General features: G+C 39.6%; 1 protein-coding gene across 8 annotated transcripts in view; it reads left to right on the top strand.

The window, feature by feature from the left end:
• The window catches only part of ENPP2 (ectonucleotide pyrophosphatase/phosphodiesterase 2), a 74,327-nt gene that overhangs the window by 30,045 nt on the left and 19,981 nt on the right, over positions 1-24,301 (top strand). For 6 of the 8 annotated variants that reach the window (XM_049824622.1, XM_049824631.1, XM_049824589.1 and 3 more), the window contains exons 8-14: positions 143-262; positions 9,954-10,009; positions 12,079-12,144; positions 12,835-12,907; positions 17,706-17,861; positions 21,540-21,651; positions 23,019-23,144. In XM_049824622.1, coding sequence (XP_049680579.1) covers positions 143-262; positions 9,954-10,009; positions 12,079-12,144; positions 12,835-12,907; positions 17,706-17,861; positions 21,540-21,651; positions 23,019-23,144 — 709 coding nt within the window. The remainder of the gene's footprint in view (positions 1-142; positions 263-9,953; positions 10,010-12,078; positions 12,145-12,834; positions 12,908-17,705; positions 17,862-21,539; positions 21,652-23,018; positions 23,145-24,301) is intronic. The other 2 variants (XM_049824580.1, XM_049824642.1) reach the window with 1 other exon arrangement.

Below are 24,301 nucleotides of genomic sequence, written 5' to 3'. Positions count from 1 at the left end.
TTATCTTAAAGTTAAAACCTTTTCTGGTGTGAAGTTACAAAGATACCCATTTTAAAATAATTTAGTGGTATTTGCAGATAGCTATGCAGGACTGGATTTGTGTGCATTAGAGTTTTACTAATTAATCTATTTCTGCACAAAGGGACTCTATCCTGAATCACATGGAATCGTTGGCAATTCGATGTATGACCCAGTGTTTGATGCCAGCTTCAGTCTTCGAGGGCGAGAGAAATTCAATCACAGATGGTGGGGAGGTCAACCAGTAAGTTTCGGATTTCTTCTTCCTCCTTCCCTCCTCCCTCTCCTCCCCTCCCCCTGTGCTGTGGAACATAGCCAATAATAATAATTAAAAAAATACATCTGTGAACAATTTGTACCTAATCTTCCCCCTCCCCCCCAGCTGGCCCTGTGTCTATCAATTTAATGTAACGTTTTGGGTTGGCTTTTGCTTTTCAGAATAATAAAGCCATTGATTATGGAAAGGTGCTTGCATTGATAAGTATAAATTAGATGTGGCTAGGAAAAAAACCCCTCACTTTAGGCAGCAGTTTAACACTATTTTTTCGTCACTGTGGCATAATGTTTCCTTTTCATTATGGGTTTCTCAGGTTTTCATCCTAGTAATGTTCTTGTGGCAGTTTTGGTATTAATGTTCTGTCAGTGTAGCATGGCACAACTTCATAATTATTATTTCCCAAGTCCACAAGCAATTGCTGTTACCTGACTTGCTGCAGACGCTGTAGAAGTTTGTGAATTAATTTCTGCCTTGAGCACAGCAGCAGTGGCTGAACTAGGTCCTCTCTCCCAGATTAGTGTTGGACTTGGTGGTTTCTCCAGCTCTGAATCCTTATTCTGGGCAAGGAAACGGCCTCCTTCAAAGTATTCTGCATTACTACAGCTAAGAAGGTCCCCTTGTTTCTGCTGCACTTTCCCCTACTAGTGCTTGCTGTTGTGGCTTGCTTTGCCAACAAAAGTGGGTTTAAATTAAACTAATAAGTTTTACATGCAAGCGTCCAAGGTGCATGCACATTTCATTGCACTGATTGCTTAGGGAACTAGTTTAAAAGCTCCCTGACCAGTTAACTCCATGAAAGAGTGAGGTGATAGAGGTGGGGAAATTGGAAGGGGTTTGGGAGCAGCATAATCTGTCATTGCTGTTTGCTAAAGTGATCAGTGTCATCCCCCAAATCTCTTAAGACAGAAATATCCCAAGAGACTAAAGGAAGTTACTCGGATGGTTTTAGGCTTAGCAAGTGTGTGTGTTATTTGTCTGCATGTGGTTTTAGTCTGCAACAAATGCAAGACAAGACGATTTAGAGCTGCAGGCAGATGTGTGAGAGGCAGATGTGTCTGGCTGTAGCTGAGCCAGAATGAGGTATTTGTGCTCTTGAAAAATTTGTCAGCATAACAGTGAGTGTAGTCATTCCCTTGCCCAGCCATGACCTGGGTTAGCTTTTAGCATGGGTTGTGTGGAGAGGAGAGGGTGAGGAACGTGCCTTGCTATTATCCTCCTAGATGTGAGCAAAGAAGCAGGATCAAAACTAGGAGCAGTATAAGGGCAGTGGTGGGTAACGTCTTCTTCCATCTCAGCTACAGCCAGAGCCACATAGCTAAAAAGCCATGCCTGCTACAGTCAGGCATCAAGCTCATAGACGATATTGTGGCTCAACTGCTGTGCGACAACTTGTTAAGCAGCTGTAATTTAATTACGCATTGCAAATTTAATTGTGCATCTTACCTTAATCACAATTAGGTGGGAGTTAGTGGGGAACTAACTGTTGGAGACTGTACAAATGTTGCTATTTTTAAACTATGACATCTTAAAAGTATGATATAAGTCTATAAATACTTCATCATCTGCTGTGTTGAGTGGGGAATATTGGTAATTCCCACACCCATCCATTAGAAACACCTATGCTGCTCCAGAGAATAAAAGTTTTTCTGGATTGTAAACAAGGGTCATGAAAAATGTCAGCTGAGAAGAGTTCAAGAAAGTTACACAACAGTGGATGACCACACGCTGGATGAAATCCTCGGAGGATGGGGGAGTGTTGCATACACAAGTAAGGACGATAAAATAAACCAGCTGATCTGAAGAAGTATTAAAAAGGAAAAATGCACAAATACTGTAATGAACTGGAAATGTCTTTGGAAAATTGGAAACAAAATCATAGAGGAAGGGCTATAATTCAATTCCCACACACTTAATATGAGGGAAACCTGTAAGTTTGGCAAAACTGGTAGTGGCCATAGTGGTTGTGTAAGGAGGTGGTAGATCTCTTGCAGAAATATGGTATAAAGGATACTCACTCTGCTCATGGAAGAACCGCACATTTGATAAGAGAATTGCAGATTTTTATAAGAGAAAAAATATCTCCATCTATATGTGGATTAGATACAGTCCGTTTCCAACTCCTCTTTGTAATTTTCTCTACATATCACATAGACATAAACTGCCAAAAATGGCTGGGTATTGAAAGACAAGACAGTAAAATTAAGGAGAGAGGAAGGGAAATCAGGTCTGCATATCACAGAAATCTTGTCTGTCATGTCACATATTCATCAGTTCTTTTTAGATTTTTGGGTCTCAAACTGGAGTACTCAAACAACTGCAGAGTGGTACTTGGTTTGCACAGAACTGGGAATTATTATTTTTCTGCCCAGGAAGGCAGGAAAAGTGTCTGGGACCTCCAGCCTCGTATTGCAGCTAAAACTGTCTAGAAGAGAATGTCATTTAATGTTGATAATTTCTGAAATACTTTCTTGCTCCTGGAAGCTGGCCTATTGTATACGGCTCAGTTAAAATGTGTTGGGTTTTGGTTTGTTGGTTTTTTTGGTTTTTTTAAAATTACTTTTTCTAATACTCAGCATCTTGTTGGGAAACAGCCAGATTACTGTGGACATCAGTGGGATTTGGCAGATGAGTAGCTGAAAGTTTCTACATCAGCAATTATGAGAAATTAATTTTAAGAGCATTAGGAAAAGGAGAAGGGGGGAGAGAAGGTAGCTTGGAAGTGTTTCGAGGTGCTGTAGCTGGTTGTGGGACTTACTGAAATCCGGTCTTCTGATTTGGTATACAACCTTGATATAAGCTTAAACCCACTTTGTTTTCAAAACAAAAATGTTTGACAGGAAACAGCCACAAAACCACTCCTCTTATTGCTACAGCATCTCACAGAAATGGTGAGCATCAGGGCCTGTGCTCCCAAGGGAGAAACTAAGTTTACTGCTCATTTTTCATGACACTGAGACTCTGTTTTCAGCCCAAGCAGCTTTAAGCACTAAATTAGGTCCCAGGTGCTTTTGGCTTCTCTTAAGCAGTAGTTTTACGTGTCTTGATTTGATGTAGTAAGCTTAAGCTTACACTACAGACAATACATTCTTTTTTTTTAGTGACCTTTCATGTTCCTTAGAAATAATCCATTGGCCTCCCCAAGGTCAGAAGATGACAGGTATAAAACCGACGGTCTGTGGTTAATGGGGGCAGAGAGCCTTCTTCAGAAGGTAACCCAGCTTGGATCTGAGTTTGGCTCCAAAGATGCCTTTCTCTTCAGAGATTTCTTAAATATAAAAGTATTGAAGGTTGTTTAGGGCAGCTTGTATGAAGCTTTATTTTCACTATTAATCTTTTAAAGAGAATACAACCATCAAAAAGAACCCAGCTTGAGATGCTGAGGTAATCCTTAAAAAGGGTCGTGACATTCCTAGATAAGCGACAGCATGTTTACAGTCTGCAAGGTATGCCTGTAGATGGTAGGCATCATCGCTGCACATCTTAACTGGATATTCCTGATTTTATCTGAATTTCACATTCTATATCAATCTTTGGGATGAAATTATTTTGCTCTCCTGTTTATTGGAATTTTGTTGATTTTGACTATCTAAAGATTACAGAAAGAACTCATTTTCATTTTCTTGCCTAGTCAGCCTGAGCATTGGCAGGATAGTTACATCCGAGGGGCCCAGGCTCTGCAGAAAGCTGTCATCTGCCTTTTTGTCCTGAACACATTTTGCAATCACTTTATTGATTGGTGGGGGAAGCAGAAGGAAGCATGTCTAGAATTGGGTTTTTTTAAGTATTTCTTTTTTGTCTAGCTTGAGCCATGAAGAAGCAACAAGGCTTTCTGAGTCTAATTATTTACTAGGCTTTTTGTACCAAAAGCTTCTGTCTGGGCAAGAAGGCAATGCTTAGTTGTCAAGGCTGTGAGGTCATTTGTGTCCTGTTAAAGAGTAAGGAGTGCGGAAGGGGCTACTCCACCTTTTACCTTGTTGGCAGAACAAATTGCAAATGGTGCAGGAGTGTGACACTTGGTACCACCCTGGTAGTAATTCTGCATGCTTGCCCCAGTCTTGTATGTATTTCTTTACCTGGGAAATGCTGTGATTTCCCCTTCCCCATCTTTGCCTGAACGTGGAAGGGATTTCCCATTCACACATTACCAACTCTCTGCTGCAGTGGGTGTACGTGCTTCCTCTGCTCCTGACATGAATCTCCTTCCCTGGTTGGCGAGTGGGAGCATGTTTCCACAACTTGGCCCAAGGACTGCACTTCGGAGATGATGCACCTGAGATGTGCTGCTGCCCGTCCTTTCATAGTGCAACATAGTGTGGGGCAGCCTTTGCAAAGTTACAGGCTCTTATTTAGTCATGGAAGATTAAAAGTAGGGGGGTGCCCCACTTTCTGTGCAGGTTTTCAAAGACAATTCAGCAGCTATCTTGAATAACTGTTTGTGTAGTGTCTGTGTGCAAATGTGTCTAGCAGTCAGAAGAAGGCACAACTTGGGACTTCCATGTTCTATATGGCATTGCCACCTAAACAATTGTTTAACCTATTTTTGTCCATAAATAAAGAAGAAGAATTGTAGTCATTAAGCACAGAGGATGTAAAAATTGACAATAATTCAACTTACAGGATATGTTTCATATACATCTAGAAAAGCATGTATAATAGCTCTTGGGACATTTGCCAGTGTACTCGGGTTGAATCTGTGGGTCCATAATTTAGCAGATCTTTTTGCAATGGAAAAATTAGATATTCTCTAATTCCTGTGGTATGGTATGAAGACAGAGTGCTTAATCTTGGATTTTTATTTTTTAAAAATATTTATTCCCCTCCTCTCTGCTTAAGCAAATTAATTCAGAATGCAAATTAATTCAGAATTGCAATACAATAAGGTCTGTCCCATATGCAAACCAGGGGTGTACATGTGACACAGTTAAATGTCCGACTATAAAATTCTAACATATTAACAGTTAAAACTAACGTATTTACATACGGCAAATAAATTACATAAGCTCACAAATGGTACTGACCTTGCAATGCCTAACACAGCAAACTTTATAAGTGACCTGAACAGATGTGACCAGCCATAGAGTGTATATAACGCATTGCATTTACATGCCGAGTACTGAAACATCTAGGCTTAATTAACTTTAAGACTGTGACTCTAACCAACAGAGAGGAAATGGGAAAATAACCCTTATTCCCTTCTCAATTTAAATTGTTTTGGATGGACAAGGTTGAGAGGGCATCAGCTAACTTCTTTTTTCTATCCTACATTGACTGAAAGTGTAGACACATGTTAGCCTGCAAGGGATGTGACTTGTAGTGTGCCTTGAAAGACAATAATTTAAAGACAGTGAGAGATGTTCACTGATGATTAGGCTGCAGTAACAGTTTGTCATGCTTTTCTGCTGGAGTTAACTATCCTATAGCTGAGGGGTAGTAAGGAAACTTATGTGCTATCAGCTGCTCCAGCCTGTTGTCTAATTTTACCTAACCAGTAAAGGGTCTGGCTAACCACGGGCACTTCTGGTAGAGTCTGCTACCACTGGATTCATCAGCAAAAACTGTCACAACTCTAAAACACACTGGAAATCTGATTTAAATCCTGTTCAATGCAGATAGAAATTCTTCCACCTAGATGACTGCTGCTTCTCTGCAAATGTATGGTGATGAGTAGGAGCTTTAGGTATGATGTTGAATAGTGTTGAATTTTCTTATTTTGGTTTTAACTAAACCAAAGGCTTTTTTTCCTCCTAAAAAAAAAAAAAAAAGGAAGCAGGGAGGGAGGTCCAGTAGTACTTTGTTGTAACCTTGAGTTGAACCAGGCTCTGCCTGGCAAAGTCAGGATGGAGTTATTCAGACTCACTTCGCAGATGTTGTTGTCAGATATGGGCCTTTTGATTTGCTGGTCTTTGACTTCAACAGATCATTCATTGTCTTAGCTGCTGAGCTTATTTCAAGTGCAGCACACCCATGTCCTCACCCAAACAGTTAATTCCAATGTAAATCCCTGTGTTCCCGTGAAATACTTGGGAGTGAGCAGGGAAGGTGCAGTTTTTCCCTGTCTGAAGCCAGTGTGGATGCCTTAGGAGTGCACAACTAGGAGTGTTCTCCACTTACTTGCATTACTTCTGGTTCAGGAAGGTGTTCATGCTGTTTTCACGTGGCACTCATGAAGTGTACTCTATGCTCGACAGGAATAAAAAATAGCTACCACCTTCTTGCAGGCATGCTGGGTACCTTGGCAATGTATGTAGTGCCTAATGATTCATCTGTCAAGATGACTACTGTTCTACTTGCTTGGCCAGAGGGAGGGTGTCTTTTGGCACATGTTTTAAATTGTTGCTTAAAATAGACAGGGTCACGGGTTATTTCAGCAGTGCTAACAGTCAGGAGCAGCACAGGACAGCTTCAGCTGCTGTGGGTGGAACTTGGCTGGTCTGATTTGGCCAACCAGGCAGGCTGGACCACTTGGACCTGTGCGGGCCAAAGTACTAGAAAGTCAAACTAGAGTTAACAGATGATAAAATCCAAATACTGAATTCCCTGGACTTAGTTTGTTGGTACCTTCCCAAAGATATCTGCAAATTTATTTAAAGTTTGCAGGAACACAAACACTTTCAAAGAAAAATAAATCTGCTGCAGCCCTGTAGGGACAATGGTTTTCCAAGTACAGCAAGACCAAAGAGCATAACAGCAGTGGAGCTGACACTCCTCATGCTGAATTTGTATTTCACCTCTTTTCTCTGCTGTGACAGGTTTCTGCTCTAGGACTAAATCTGCAATGCAAAGAAAAATGTAATTGCTTTAAGTGTGGGCCATTTTTCACCTGGGAAGCCCATGAACCAATAATGAACATGGAGTAGCTCCTACATTAGTTAGACATGGGGTCCAGGCTGAAGTTATATACTCTGTGCTGATTTATATGACACAAATGAGCTTGTGGATGCATCCTTGCATTGCAGTCACACCTCTGACTGGAGCTTATGGGCTCAATGCCACTATCAGTGGATTGTAGGCACACTTCTTCATCTCTCCTCTTCACCTGCATACTTCTGTTCCATCCTGGCAGGGCTAGTATTCTGCAAGCATTTGGAACTAATATCACTGTTAGTCAATTCAAAACCAAATTCCAATATAAATTCAAGGCCAATTTTTCCCTTTTTTGGGGGAGCTACTTCGCAGCCACATCATCTTCTGGCCGTTGTTGCCATGCAAACCCCAGTGCTGGTGAAGGTTGGGGCTGCAGAGGCTGGGTGAGATCCTTGGAGGACTCCCCATTTGGTGGCAGCTTGAGCACAGAGTAATACAAACTAATGCTGAAATCAGACTCTTGAGGAGAAGCACCTGAAAACAGAGAAGGGTGGGCTGCAAATCTGTGTCCATTCTGCTCTTGCTCTTGCTGCATTTATTTAAGTAAACCACCATTTCTGTAGACCTACCATGGATGTATTCTTCCCTGGAAAAGAGGATACATTACAAAAAAGTTAGAATACAGTGAAAACAAATGATGTTTTATAGCTGTGATTTTAATTTAACTGGATTGAGTCCAGTAATATTTGGAAGAGTAGAAGGCAGACAAGTTAAGGGATGTGTCCAGGGCACTGGAAAGGCAAAGATAACAAATTTTCCCATAAATAACATAGCAATTAAATTTGGGTATTGTTGTTAACTATAGCCTCTGTGTGCAAATGATCTTTCATCAGACTGTGCCAAACTTATTTCAATTAAGACTGATGCATGAATAATTCAGGCATGACATTTGAATATGTGTGCCCAGATGACAGTTTATAATTACCTGTTTAAGCAAGGTAGAGGGGCCTTGAATGTATTTTCAAAAAGTTGATTTAAAGTAAACCAAGATTTTGCAATTATTAAGTAAAGGAACTACGTTTTGGCTTAACTGCTCATGAAATGGATAAATTGCAGTATGCATAAATAATAGGAAGAAATAATCTACTTGTATACATAATGCTGGCCTCTAAGCCATTACCACTTTTGAAATGAGTGTCGTGGTTTAACCCCAGCCAGCAACTAAGCACTATGCAGCAGCTCACTCACTCACTCACATCCAGTGGGATGGGGGAGAAAATTGGGGAAAAAAAAGTAAAACTCCTGGGTTGAGATAAGAACGGTTTAATAAAACAGAAAAGAAGAAACTAATAATGATAATGATAACACTAACAAAATGACAACAGCAATAATAAAAGGATTGGAATGTACAAATGATGCTCAGGGCAATTGCTCACCACCCGCCGACTGACACCCAGCTGGTCCCCGACCCGCGATTCCCCACCCCCACTTCCCAGTTCCTAAACTAGATGGGACGTCCCATGGTCTGGAATACACCGTTGGCCAGTTTGGGTCAGGTGCCCTAGTTGTGTCCTGTGCCAACTTCTTGTGCCCTGGCTAAGCATGAGAAGCTGAAAAATCCTTGACTATAGTCTAAACCCTACTGAGCAACAACTGAAAACATCAGTGTTATCAACATTCTTCGCATACTGAACTCAAAACACAGCACTGTACCAGCTACTAGGAAGACAGGTAACTCTATCCCAGCTGAAACCAGGACAATGAGTTTTGAGGTAATTTGGATAGTTCTTTGCAAGAGAAATTTAGTTCTATATGGCTACAAACTCATATAGTTTGCTTTCCTTGATTGTGGACCTTTCTGATGTTTGGTCATTCTCATTCCCCTGCCTTGTATAGATAGTCATAGAATAGAAAAGACAGAGAGGGTGAAGGGACAAAGAGACGGGTAATGAGGATAACCAGGGGTATGGTATGGCTTTCATTAGAGAAAGATCAAACAAACCAAGTCTACTTTTGCTTGAAAAGGAATAAATAGAAGGGAATATGATGAAAGTTGTATAGAAGTGGGAAGAGAAAGGATTAATAAACCATTTTCAGAATATGAGAACAGTACCCTAACACCAGTGAAACTGGCAATTTAAATCAAACAAAAATAAAATACGCTCATGCGGTGTGTGACTACATGGTGGAACTTTCCGCTACAAACTTATTTAAAGCCAGAAAAAAATGGATTTGAAGGATTGAAAAAAAGATTTGAAAAATTCACGTAGATCCTTTCCATCATTTCCATCAATCACTGCGTCGGGTGGCTCAAAATGTTCTTAAGCGTCTATGGACTAACGTGTCCCTGCCTGCTTTCTTTATACGCCTGCTCATTCATCTATGCCCTTTTTTGTGTACTTTTTTCTAACACGTTTTTAATTGATGGCTACTGATGGTAGAATATGGGGAAAGAGGAACATTTATGCAGACACTGATTGGTGTTAAGCTGTGTTCTTTCCTAACTGAGTAGTCTCCAAAACTTGAGCACTAAAAGGCTCAGGTGAGTAATGGCAGGTTTTTGAAAATTAAATGGAATACTGGAGAAATTCCTGGCCATGAATCTTAATGCTTTGCATTAAGAGCAACACAGATATTTAGGGGTGAAAGTCTACAGCACAGCAGCTGATCCACTGCTACAGGATTTGGATAGGTTTGTCACTCCGTGTGTTCGAATTAGGGATGCAGGCTGAAAACTGCAATTTCACTTCTAGGCCCAGGGTAGAAGAATGTGTCTTGAAAACATTTTCTTTTGATTTCAGAGGGTCATTAAAGATCTGAACACACTCTAATCCTCTTATATTTTCCTCATTAGATTTGGATTACTGCAGCCAAGCAAGGGGTGAAAGCTGGCACGTTCTTCTGGTCTGTGTAAGTGCCCTCTATTTCTGGAGATTTGTAACTAATAATTCAGAATTAATTTGATGCAAGTGTTTATTAAGTAATTTTCCTTACTCTAAGCATTCAGTAGCTTGGAGACTGTACCTATAACCCTCCCTTGTTTCATTAGTGCAATGTTTCTGATAACTAAAGCTGATGCTTCAGTTTGCTGCTTTAAGTTTGTACACTGATTTTTAGCACTTGTCTGAAGAAAAGATGTGTGACTACGTAAAAAATTACTTTAGTTCATTTCATGGTGTGTTGTTTTGCCTCCTTAGTATTGCTAGCAATGTTTCCTAGTCCTCTGAGTGTTTGTGGAAGACTCTTTTACTGCCTGTTCTCTTATGTCATCTGACATCAACAGCCTAACTGACTCAAAAGCCTGACTCATTCATTTTACATTCCAGCCTGACCTTTGAGTAAGATATCCAGTTTCCCTTTCCTAAAAGACAGGCCTGAGGATCTTTGCTGTTTATTCTTTTGTTCAATGGTTCCAAATTATTTCCCTTGTCCCTACTAAGACATATCTTCCTAACTGAAAATGAATGGATTTTGATAATTTCTGAGTTCTGAGGAATTAATGTGGATCAATCTCTCTATTTCATTTTAGTGGCAGGATTGTAGGAACAAAGTAAATGGGCAAACTGTCAAGACCGAAGTACTAAAGGGCTTTGCCTATTTTATTTTTTTTTATTCCATTAGGAGTAATACTCTGCTACTCTAAATGTCATATAGCATATGGAGTGAATAATAAAATGTACCATGTACAAAGCTGATAGTTTTAGGCTTGCAAGATGGTTATCTGACAGACCTCCAGTCTGGTGCTCTACAACACAAAGAAATTCATGTGATTCCTAAGCTCTACAATTGCATAGTTGCCATAAACACCCTGGTCAATGCATGCTTGGGTATATAAAATATTATGGAAGGTAACCAAGGATATGTCATATGACTGGCAATAGTAAGGGAGTGAGACAGCCACTTTATGTATGAGTGAAATACATACGCCTTAAAACTGCATTATTTAATTTGGTTTTGTTGGAAGAATGTTTAGGCAAACTCTTTTAGGAAAACAGAAGTGTTAAAAACATCTTAGTCACAAATGACAATTGAAATAAAGGATTTTTTTCATATTGCACAATTAATAAAAATTTCAAAACTGGGCAATACCCAAGATCATTATTCTACTTTATGATATTGCCTTGTTTGCAAATTCTAGCATAAATTCTCATTTTTATAGTTGTTTTACAACTGAAAGTTCTCTGTCCCATTGGAGACTGAGGACCACTGTTGTTCTAGAAGGCATTAAAAACTAACTAACTTCAAAATGGCTGTTGGCATCTCTCTCTCTCTGTCAGATGTTTCCAAAGAGTGCCTTGGGATTCTGCTATTGATCTAATGGAATCTGGACTGACTATGCTATGTATTAAAATAACTGCGTGGTCACTGACCTAAGATGAGATATTTGGAACTTTAACAGCATGAACTTGGCCTCAGCAGCCAAGTGAGAAGTCTCAGGATACAAACAGTGAAGTAGGATGAGTGTTCTGCAGAGTGAGAAGCTGTCAAAGTTGTGCAAGTCACTGTGCTGATGGAATGCTGTTTCAGATGGCTCCGTTTTGATTTACACCAGCCTAGCCCTCAGTCTTCAAGACTACCGGAGCAGGATGGTTGTTTAAACCTGTGCTGATGTGAGCAATTTAACAGTTTTTCTCATGCTAGCTATCCAATGGCAGCACCCTTGTACATAAAAAAGGTTCATGTGGATTAAAGCTGCCAGAATGGAGCTTTATTCACTCCTATTTAGAACAGTTAGATTTACTGCCTTTTACAAACTGTTAATCATATTTCTTTTGGAGTATGTGGACATCCAGGAGATCTGAAGTGATTCTGTTTGCAAAGTAAGAATCTGTATCAAGCAAGAAAGAAGATACAGCATTCTAAAAGCAAATGATATTATGACTGATTTTAATCATGTTACAATCAGTTCATAGCAAGGCTTTGTTGATGCTTTTTGTATTCTACGATAACAAGGTATATTTTTGTATTTTGTGGTCCAGTGTCATCCCCCATGAGCGCAGAATATTAACAATACTGCAGTGGCTAACCCTTCCGGACAATGAAAGGTAATTCACTTAGTCATATGCTGTTGGATAACTGCCAGCTTTTCTTCTCCTTAAAAGTAGTTGGAAGAGCAAGGGGAAATTTGTTACATGCTATTATTGATTTAAGGATTTGTTTGGGGTTTGTGTTTAGGGTTTGGTTTGGTTGTTTGTTGTTTTTTTTTTTAATCTCAGCTTTTACGCATCAGCATTTTGATTCTTCTCAATAAATGTATGGTATAAATTTATTTCTTATCAAGCAGCATTTTGTTACATGGATTAACTTGGATTGTTCTTATCCTACTGAGTCTAATATGTTTTAACAACCTTACAGCAATGGCAGTTGCAGAACTGGACCCTGAGGACTGAGAAAATGTTAAGATTTTAATTATGAGTATTTTTTAGTACACAAGTTCCCACATGCTGTTGACTGCAAAGCTCAGGCGAGCTGCTGTTGTGATCTCTCCTACAATACTGTGTGTCCTCAGATGGTACCCCATGTGCCTCCCTGCATGTGTTCTTGGATTTAATAAAACTGTAGAACAACTAATTGCTTAATCATACCATGGAAACCTATGACTGAGAAACAGTTCTTTTTCCATAAAGCCAACTCTCATTGGAAGGTTGACTTGATTTGACTTGACCTAACGGGTCTGGGTTTTTTTGTTGTTGTAGAAGGAAAGCTATCCTGAACAAGACCTTTCTTTCTTTCAGGCCTTATGTTTATGCTTTCTACTCGGAGCAACCAGATGCTGCTGGCCACAGATATGGTCCTTTCAACTCAGAGGTTAGTACAGATTTTCTTCTGCAGAAAAAGCTTGTCTCTCAAACACATTTTTGCAATAATTGCCACTCCTCAGAAGTAACATTTTTAGCAATTTTTTTTCACCTCTTTCTGCAGTATGCTCCCCCTCTGCCAGAGAAAGCAAAGTTATTGTCTAAAGGATTTATCATGCGAGATTTGCTTCTGAGAGAAGGAACTGCCCATGCCTTTCAGGAGGCTACTTCTCTGTGTGATATGATAATGCAAATGGAAAGATTTATTTGGCAAAGACAGGAGTACATTTCGGTGCAACAGTAGAATTTAACTTTCCTCTAACAATTTATCCTTCTTAAAAGTAATAAAAATATAATGCAGAAAATATTGAGGAAAAATGCAGAGAAGAAAAAGCTTTCTTTGAAGCTGACAGCCTGCAGTAGCCAAAGTAGTAATTCCAGTCTGTCATGAACTGTAAAAAGCTGCTATTTCCAGTTTCATATAGGCCCTACAGGGGTTCAGAAAGCTTTGCCAGTACTGTTCCCTCAGGACTGGACTGTTGAGTTTGGAAAAAGTTTTGAAGCACTGTAAGGTATTTTAATGAAAAATTATGTGCAAGCCACTACAGTAGTTTAACCCCTTGTTTGAGCTTTGGGTAGCTGGCTGGGACTGATGAGTACTGCTTCCCTGCCAACACTGTCCAGGTGGTAGGAACTCAAAGACTATGCACTTGTCTGGGATTTGTGGGGAGGGAAAGTAAATTCTGCACCCAAATATCCTTCTACTTCAGGTGGCTGGGATCTGGCATCTTCGATGATCTCTGACATCTGGCAAAGGTCCCCTAGTTTCAGTGCAAATGTGTGCCTGCAGATTGTCATCACAAGACTTTAGGAATTTTTGTACATGCTTTTTAAAGTGTAAACAAATGTTTGCAAATCTTAAAAAACTGAGGAGTGTGTCAGTTACCTACCCTTTGGAAGGTAATACAAATGTCCCCAAGCAGCCAGGAACCCAGAGGTAGTTTCTTTCTTGTTTGGTATAGATCTGATAGCTGTTTTCTACTGGAGAAGAGGGCAGAGAGAAGCAGCACTAATCTTTTTTAATATGCTTGAGTTATTTGGGCTAAGTAAGTTTGCAGCAGTTATGAACTTGCTGTGGGTAGCATCCCTGTTGGAGCAGTTTGAGCCATGGTCCCAGAGCAGCGGGTGTGAGGAATTATTCCAAACCAGCACTGAAACACCATACTGGATAGGAAGAAGTAGTCATTTTTCTGGATAAGTGGTGGTTAAAATCTGCCAACACTCTTGCTAAACTGACAGGCATTAATGTGACTCCATGTTGTCATTTGGCTCAGAAGTGGAGAGATGTCTGACTTGGTCAAGAGAGGTAGTGGTAATGAGAGCTCTCTGATTCCAGGATATATTACTCAATGATGTTTTTTTAGTTCCTTTTATTGAAGTGTTACAAATATTTTGTGAGGCTTATGACTGACAACTCTGATTTTATTTATCTGTAGACAACCAATTCCTTCTGAACAGAGTTGTGGGGCTCTTTCCATGGACTTAAAGGAGAATATGAAGAAGATGACATTGAATTTGTTCTTTAAATTGTAGTCTTTAAGAAACCAGTTTAGCATCCAATGTGGTAATCTAGTTTCAGGTTAATAAGTATCTAAAAAGTGAAGTGTAATTGTATCATCCTAGGAAAAGTCATTATAAAAGCAAAAAGCCCCCAAAGGCTTTTTACTGTTTGGGGGTTCTTCTGGTTGATTATCTGAAGGTCGACCTCTAATTGCAAGGCATAGCTTAGGCTCTTAATAAGTGTGAATTAATAGCTTATGAAAGTTTTACAAATAAATTGATTCATGCCATTTGTCTTAAACACAAGAACAGCATGAAATTGATTTTTAGCAAATTGAGAACAGACAAGTTAGCAGATGAGCATGTATGGGTTTGCAGTTCAAACAGTGGACAACTTTGTGAATGGAAATTTAAATAAATGAATACAGCTGTGTAAGTATACAGATGCTGAGAGTTGCTAGGGGTCTAGCTTCAGGATAGAAAAGTTAGGAAGTATTTTATATTGTTTCTTTTGACACTTTTCAATATAATTTTTAGGAGCTATGAATTTTAAATAAATCAGCTAGGAAGAAAGTCCTCAAAGGGATCCCTTTCAGCTGCTTCCTTGATACTGAGATCACGACCTCCCTGTGAAACCATTCTTTTCTTGTATACAGCTGGCAGCAGTTAGACAGTTGGAGTAGTACTGACCACTTCATTTTTCTTCATGCAAAGGCACATCAGCCAAACAATAATGTTTGAAAACAAGCTCTTAACAATTCTGTGTTATATTTAAGATGGACTTCTTATTTGTCCTTTTGAAGAGTGAAGATTTTATGCTGAGTTTTTCTTGCTGCATTTAGTAGCTAGAGGAACAGTTTTATACCTTGAAAACCCCCAAATCTTACAAATGTCCATTAGAGTAAAATGAATGTTTACTAGAGCTTATTATACTGAATAAAGTTCTAAAGGTATTTAAATGTATAATCTTAAAGGTCTAATGACATCCATTACTTATAATTTTCAGCTTCCAGACTTCAGCAGGTGACACTTAGAGCTTCACAGGACATGCACAAAAGCCTATGTGCAGAGTGTCTTAAAAGCTAGAAATAAAGGGACTTACTGGTGAATTGCCAGTGTTGTTGATATAAATGGAATACAGATTACAGCCAGTGTCCACTAATGTAACTTTGCATGTCCTCTAACGTTATGAATTTCAGTATAAATGAGTTGGTTGTCTAGGTTTTGGGGGTATTTTTGGATTTGGGTTTGGGGTTTTCTGGGTTTTTTTGGTTTGTTTTTTTTGTTTTTTTTTGGTAGGACGTGAATAAACTTCTTAGGAAGTATTTCAGTGGGTTGCATTACATTTCCAGGAGTAGTTGTGGGAGTTATCAAATATGTGCTTGCTCTTGATTTACTTCTGCATTTATTTTTTTTTTCCTTTCCCTCTGTGCTTCTGCAGTTGATCTCTGGTAGGTTGGTCCGTCCGGGTCAAGAAGCAGAGCTTTGGCTGGCTAGTTACCCTTGTGATGTTACAGTTCCCTTCTGTAAGCAGGGAGGGATTTGTTTCCCTCCTCCATAACTCTGTTCTGACTCTTCTGAAGCAAGACTAAGATTTGGCTGGTTAATAAGAACTTGGCTTTCTTTTTTTTTTTTTTTTTTTAAAACTAGCTAACTTTTTTTTTTTTTTTGAAAATAAAATATTCTAGAAATATACTACCATAAGAGCTCTAAAACACATCGAAATCTGGCACTGCTAAGCCGTTCCTGCTGCTCCTCTAACATGCTGTTTTGAGACGGCCATTTTCAGTGTTCAGACTTGGGTCTCCTGCGCTCGCGTGTTTCTGGCATTGTGGAGCTCTGTCTGAGCTGATTCAGAGACAGTAAACCGAGAATCCTTCCTTTCCCTGCCGCTCCTTTCATCAGGACTGCACAAAGCTTGAAGCGTTTTAAAAACAGAAAACTCTGGTGCTGCTTTATTAAAATGCCTTTCTGGAGAGAGACGAATGAGACTGGACTAGAATCTCCTTTCCAGCTGCTTGCCTTGGAAGCAATGAAACAGCATGGCAGATGGTAACATCCCCTTCCTTCCCTTCCCTGTTTACATAGCTTTGTAACTGAACAACTGTGAGAAGGTGTCTAAGTACACAGAAGTTAAATATCATCATAAATCTCCGACTCTTCTCAAGTCCGCTCAGTGTGCTCTGTTACACGCAGCATATTATAGTTACTATCTCCTCGTAAGCGTCATCTATCAGCACTTCACATGCAATCCTGAGCAGTGCCAAGAGCCTGCGACTTGTGTTAAAGTCGGTGAGAGTGGTAGAGTTTAATATTATGACCAAGATTGATTAATGGGATAGTAGGTTTTTTCCACTTAGGTCTTAACAATTTTTTCCCCTCTATAAGTCTATCCCAGGTATTTGTGCATTTATGAACAACAACATTACCCAATAAGATGCCACACTGAAAATGCAAGGAAATTAAATTCTCAAATTGCCCATAAAGCTGGTAATAAGGCAGGTAGCAGTGTAGCTTTCTGATGCACTGCCACTAATATGCCCTGCCTAGCTGATTTGAAGGATACAACCTCAATGCTAACTGAGTCTCACTTTCGTAGCTTTGTCCTGAAGACCTACAGTCCCCAGATAATGGCTAGTGAGGTTCTGGTGATTCCACTGGGGTGCATGGCCTGGCACACTGTAGTGGCATCTGCTAATGCTACTGATAAGGGTACCTGGTGTGTCTGATTCAGCCAAAAGCGGGTGTGGGAAACGTTGCAGAAAGCCATTTGGACTGGACAGGCTCTTGTACTCATAGCTGAACCATCATCCAAGTGAAATGTTGCGTTTCCACCAGCACTCTACCCCAGACACTCATTAAATTGTATGCCATGAATTTTACTTAGATTGAAATTAAGTTTACTTAAATTTTGATAATATTAATGGATTACTATTGGATCAGTAACCCCCCTCCCCCCCCCATATAACTATGTATTTTCAAGACCAGAAGACCCACCTATCTTCTGAAACACCAATTTCATTTGCTTTTATGCTGTCCGCTCTCGTAACTGCTGTTCTGCTTTCAGTACAATTTGGTGGATTCCTCGTTAAAAAGGGACAGATCCTAAATTGTCCAAAAGCCTAAATTTTTGAAAAGGCCACAGCATTTATGTTTCAGGATTATCTGGCACAGGTAGCTTTACTATCTGATGTGAGTTGAGACAGGCTTTTTTTTCTGAGTCCAGACATCTCTCCCCGCCAGTACAGGAGAGTAGTTATGGCTCCCCTCTTACTCCGCCTAAGAGACCTAAGAGAAAGCTTCCTCCTAAGAGGAGACAGGAAAGACCAGTTGCAGCTCCAAAGAAAAGAAGAAGAAAAGTACATAGAGTGGATCAATATGCTGCGGAAGCTCGTCGGAAGAAAGTAAGTTTACATATGTTCCAAAATTTTATGATGGAAGTGCCACTTTTTAGGCACTACTCTAGCTTTATTTTTTTCAACTTGGGAGTTCGCTCCATGCTTCAGGTTGGGATTTTGGAGACAAAACTTCTATAAATGAATGTACTGAAGGATCCAAAGAAAAGCAGCCAAACCAGACCAAGTCTTCTGGGAGCTATGTTTTTCTTGTTTCAGACTCTGTTTGCATCAGGGAAAGTCATCTTTATAATCTCTTTATATTTTCAAATCCAGCCATCAGCTGGAGGCAATGTCAGATAAATCCCTGGGAAGACACTGCCAGTGTTGCTAACCCTTCTGAACTATTACAAATTCTGTAATATGTTGTAGCCTCCTTAAATCCCCAGCTCACGGGAGCCTGGTGTTTATTTGAGATTCTGTGTCTAGTCATCGTGGTTGTGGAAAAGTCTTGAAAATGTGACTCATAAAATCTAAAAGGGAAAGAACTTTTTTAAAGTTTTTGTTTTTTTTTTTTTTTTTTTTTTTTAAAATGTGTATTTTAAAGCCAGTTTGTGACTTGGAGGTTAGGGGATTCTTGATTACATGATTTCTGAATGCTGTATTTGCAATAGAAGTGGTGCATAAGTTTTTTTTCACAAGAGAAAAGGTCAAATAGAAATTGCTTTATTAGGAGAAGGTGCAAGTGGAAGAAAAGGGTATTCCTTAGTGTACTGTCTTTCTCTACCTGGCACTAACACACTGGGAGGGGTTCTAGACCACTTCAGTATTATTTTCATTTCAGAAATTTAACTAAATAATTCAAAAACTTTTCAAATAAACAACCTAAATATTTCTCCTTTAGGCTTTAAACAAAAGCCTTGACACTCCACTCTATCCTACAAAAAAAGAAGCTATAAACACTCTTCTTAATAGCTTTTTTGTGGGGGTGTTTTTTGACTCGTTGTGTGATTCAACTTAAAACAGTTATTTTGAGACCAATTCTTTAAGTGTAAAGACATGGCAGACAGGGACATGCAAAAAATTATCAGGTAGAAGTAAGCAGGAATTTTCCAGGGACCTTTTAACACAGATTTACCTAAGAGAAGAACTGATAACTGCTATAGATGATATTGCTGTTACTCATTATTTTGCCATTCCAAGTTATACCCTTCTGGCATGAAGTACAATAGGTAGCTTATAACATTCTTACTGATATGAGCATATGTGACTCTTTCTCCCCCCCCTCCCCCCTTTCTTTCTCTGGATGACAAATTCATCCAAACTTATCCCTAAAGAACTCTTCCTGATAAGTCAACTGTGAAAATTTATCACTATTATTTCAGGGAATAAAAGCCCTAATATTACACAATAGTTCTCATCATATCTATGAGTTAATTTTTTGGTGCCGTTTGAGAGCAATGGAATATAGTACCAGCTGGATCCTACTCATTTAAAAACAAATAAAAAGGATAAAGTGAAATTCTTTCTTCCTTCTAGTCAAGCTTCTTCTAAGAGAAAACGCACGAGAGAATCCAGTTGTGGTCTGTATGACTCGGATCCCATACCCAGTGTTTCCACAATAGTACCAACTCTTTATTGTAGCACCATCTTAGAGATTCATATATCTTGAAAGATAAAACGTTTCTGTACAGCCTTCCAAAGTCTTGATAGCAACATATGAGGTGAAGAAAGGTATACGCAAGAATTTTATTTGTTTACCAATAACTCTTCACAGGTTGCATCTGGGAAAGAATATGAGCTGTAAAAGCAGTTCACAAAAGATGTCCACACAAAAGATCCTTCCCTGAATATGCCACCTACAGCCAGCCTTAGGCTGCAATGACCATTTGGGGAAAAACTTGAGCGTCGTATAGAATAATAAAAGATAGCTGAATGTAAAAACTGAAAAGAGACAGAACGCAAAGAGATGAAGAAATATTGGTGAGGGCCTTTCTAAAAGTTGCTTTGAACACAGTCAAGTAGTGAAAACTGCAAAGTTGAAGGGAGTTTTTTTGTGGTTTTCTGTGTGAGGTTTTTTTGTTTCTTTTAAAAACGGGAATTTTCATTTATATTGACTTTCTTACAATTTCAGAAATGTCTCTGCAGGTTTACAGATTAAATTGGTGAAGAGGGTAGCTAAACAAAATTACGATCACTCAAAACCCTTAATATCTGGAAGAATTGTTACTTTTTTTTTTTAATATTATTTTTTAAAAGAAGCCTCAAGCCTGCTGACAAAAGTAAATATTAATGGGAAATCCATCTGGATTTCCAGCTTCCTTGAATAAGTGTTGGATTCTGAGTAAAAGTTGTATTTCCTTATATGCCTGATGTTATACAAATAGAGTTTCACAAAAATGGAATTCCCATTTGTTAAAGAAATTCTTTGTATTTGAGAGTGGAAAGATTGCTGAAACAGAAAATTTTCTTTTTTTCTAAACTCAAAATGTTTCAAAGTTTTAACTAAACTGACTACTTAGGCTTTCCTGAATTAAAATATTTCAAAATTTCACCCTTTGCCTGAACCACTTCCATATGTTGCAGAAACTGTTCCTCCTGTTCCCTACTGTGATTCCACCTCACGAGACGCTTCTCCGTGTGTTTATAGTGCCACATGGGAGATGACATTTCCTGTCTCATCTTATAACCTATCAAACTCTCTTAACATCCATCCCTTAATGACTCAGGCAGAGGGAGAATCTCTGAACCGTCTCTTTCTGGGTCACAACTACATGGTGGTTTTTTTTTCTTCTCAGAAAATTCTGCCAGAATCTAGTTTTTTCTCATCCGAAATTTGTTAGCATTCTGTTTGTCACTGGGAGGATGTTTTGTTGCGGATACTTGGACCAGCCAAATCAAACAGACAAGCGAGGAGGAAGTTGGCATGTAGTGACAAGAAATGTTTTCTTCTCAAACCCAAAACAAAATCTGAGTCCTCTGCCTAAAATCTTACTTTAAAATGTTTCCCTTCTCTGTGCCATCTGGTAAAAAACATTTCATTTTCTTATAGGTGAAAATACAATCCTGTGTATGTCTTGGTGTTTTCTGGCTTGTTTCTTAATTAAAAGGAAACTTAAATGAAGAAATCACAGTATCCATGTCTTCTGGGGCCTGCTGACACTTTAGCCAAAACTGTCACTTGAGATGTTGGAAACTCTTGGCTTTGAAGCTGAAGAACACTCTCTCTGAGCCCCATGTACTATTCAAGTGACTTGCATGTTGTCATCCTAGTATCAGATGTCCTTTGAAGTGAATTTCATTAAGTGACTTGGCATATGACTCCCAAGTCCAAAGCTTCATTTCATGTTCATGTTTTGACTAAACCTTTCACATAAACCAGCCTTTAAAAAGTATTGCTCTTAATCTATAAGAAACAAACTGAACCCCAAAGTCATGTGTGTTTTTCTAATATCTATGCTTCGTTTTATTAAACATACATGTGTCCATGGGAGGCCTAGGATCAGCCATAAAGATCTTTTGCTGTCCTATGTCAGCATCCCAGCAGGGCTTTCTCCTGATGAAATCACACTGTAGATATAGGAAAGGAAATAGTACGGTGACTGTAGGTGTAACAGCTCAGCCAAGGCTTTGCCTCTTGACCTGGATGGTTATCCTATCAGAGTTTTGCCAAAGGACCTCCATTTGTAGAAGGGGGAACATAGCAATGGCAGAATTAACTTTTTTCCTTTCTGCATATTTATATAGATGATGGTGAATCCCCTGAGAGAGATTGACAAGACAGTAGGACAACTAATGGATGGACTGAAACAGTTGAAACTACATCGATGTGTCAATGTCATATTTGTTGGTGATCATGGTAAAATAAACAAAATTCTTTATCAGTATATAAATGCTTGAGCAACACAGCTGTACGTATAATGGGTGGCTTAAATGAAAGTTCCATTTAAGATAATTTTGTGCTCATTTTTTTCTGGTAGTTTAAATCCCCAAACCCAGCCAGTTGGTGTGGACTGACCACTCAACTTGCCTGTTAATTGAGATTGGAGGACACTTCTCTTTCCTAACAGTGATCTGGTGTTTATATCCCCACTTAGAGTTTTTAAAGCTTGGCATTTTTGATGTGACATCAGAGTACAGCTCTCCTTGCATGTATTAGAAAGCTATAATGTGTCTAGAGTAATCTTTCAGGCAGTTTTTATGGAAGGAAAAAATTTAGTAGCACTCTTCTTTTCATGAGGAGAGGAGTAGGACTCTAGAGTGAGACATTTCCATGGCAATTAGTAGGTCAAGTTATCCTACTAGGAGAAAGACTGTAATATCTGTAAGGGACTGTGTCCAGCTTGGATGGAAAATGTCCTCAAAATAATGGAGGAAGGAGGAAAACGGTAAAAAGATATTTCAGGGTCACATGGAGAGCGACCCAAAAGCAGAGATGTTATTTGGTAGGTCTCATCTTTTGGACATCAGAAGAAACTTTACAGTAGAAGAAATAGTAAATACTAGCAAAGACAAAAAGAAAAAGAAAGTTTTATTACAGAAAAATGTGACCATATTTGAGATAAACCTGGTTTTGCATAACTTTTTAGCAATGCTACCAAAGGTCCTGTTCTGTTTAGATCTTTGTTTATCAAAGTCTCACAAGAACTGCTACATTAGCAATAAAAAGGCATATGCCTCCTTTCTCGCTGTGAGGAGAGAAGGGTAAGGGGCAGGAAGGATTTCCAGGGGAGGCAGTTTTGTGCTGAGAACTGCTTGTGACTGGCAATACATTCCTCCCTGCCACAAACGGCTGTAGGAGAGAATTGTTTATCTGCGGCTGCCTTAGAACAGACCACCAACAGACAATACCTTTTGTGTGCGATTTCTCTTAAAATCCTTTGTTTAAAAAAAAATGAATCCCCAAAGTAGTACGCTAAACTAGAAACAGACTTTGATTTTTCCATGAGCTTAGTTTGGAGATGTGTCAGTGCACACATGGTATATGTGGCGACTGTTTCTACGACATTGAGACTGGTATTTCTCTTGTGTAGGCAAGTGCTAAAATCACTGCTGTTTTGACTCCTGCCAGTGTCTGATGTTGGAATTAGATGACTGGAAAGAACAAGAATAAGATTAGTCATCCAAAAGCAAAGAATACATAGGCTGTTTGGGGTTTCTTTTTGTGCTGTTTTGGAAAACATGTTTATTTTCAAGCTGGATTAATTTTGCATTTTCCTTCTCCAGGGATGGAAGACACGACTTGTGAGAGAACTGAATTTTTAAGCAACTATCTGACTAATGTGGAAGATATCATTTTGCTGCCTGGATCTTTAGGGCGAATTCGTCCTAGGTCTAGCAATAACCTAAAATGTAAGTCAATTTAATTGTACCCCTGTTGTGGTTTAACCCCAGCTGGCAACTAAGCACCACACAGCCACTTGCTCACTCCCCACTCGGTGGGATGGGAGAGGGGATCAGAAGGGAGAAAGTGAGAGAACTCATGGGTTGAAATAAAGACAGTTTAATAGGTAAAGCAAAAGCCGCACACGCAAACAAAACAAGGAATTCATTCACCACTTCCCATCGGCAGGCAGGTGTTCAGCCATCTCCAGGAAAGCAGGGCTCCATCACATGTATCGGTTACTTGGGAAGACAAACGCCATCACTCCGAACGTCCCCCCCTTCCTTTTTCTTTCCCCAGCGTTTGCTGCTGAGCATGGCATCCTATGGTCTGGAATATCCCTGTGGTCAGTTGGGGTCAGCTGTCCCAGCTGTGTCCCCTCCCAACTTCTAGTGCCCCCCAGCCTGCTCGCTGGTGGGGTGGGGTGAGAAGCTGAAAAGACCTTGGCTTTGGGTAAGCAAGCACTGCTCAGCAATAACGAAAACATCTCTATTATCAATGCTGTTTTCAGCCTAAATCCAAAATCATAGCGCCATACCAGCTACTGTGAAGAAAATTAATTCTATCCCGGCCAAAACCAGCACAACCCCTTATGTCCTGAGAGCTAGACTCCAGCCCTTGCTTGGGCTGATGTCCAAGAAGCATAAGTTTGCAGTGTGTTGGCAGGACATTCAGGGGGAAGCCCAGTGAAGACCAGCTGCTTCCTCCCTTCCCAGCCTGTAGTTCACAGACCCCACAGTAGTGGAGCTGTGTCAAGTGGATGGCTGAAATGTTCTGGGTTAAAACCCACCCTTTTACAGCCAGGAGGAGTGGGAACTCTTGAAGCTAGTTTCACATGCCAGCTTACATGTTGTTGTGCGATTATTCATGCACTTCTTCCCTCTGTCAACAAAAATGGGACTTGGGGGATCTCAGCACTGCATGGATTGGATATAAAAAAAGCATCTGGTACCTTTTCTGAGCTAATGGAAAAAAAAGTGAATTGTTAATTTTGAATTCAGTAGCTTTTTCATACTTTTGGCACAGATGAGAAACAGCGTGGGTTGCTAAACAGGAACGGGCTGGGGACGTTGAAGGATATAAGAGAGACTTGGAGCATGCATTCAGGGCCAATGTTGGCAGTAAA

Source organism: Accipiter gentilis, chromosome 2 (genome assembly GCF_929443795.1).
Source record: "Accipiter gentilis chromosome 2, bAccGen1.1, whole genome shotgun sequence".
Classification (NCBI taxonomy): Eukaryota; Metazoa; Chordata; class Aves; order Accipitriformes; family Accipitridae; genus Astur; species Astur gentilis.
The sequence above is the reverse complement of the archived record's forward strand: the minus strand, read 5'-3'. Positions and strand labels throughout refer to the sequence as shown.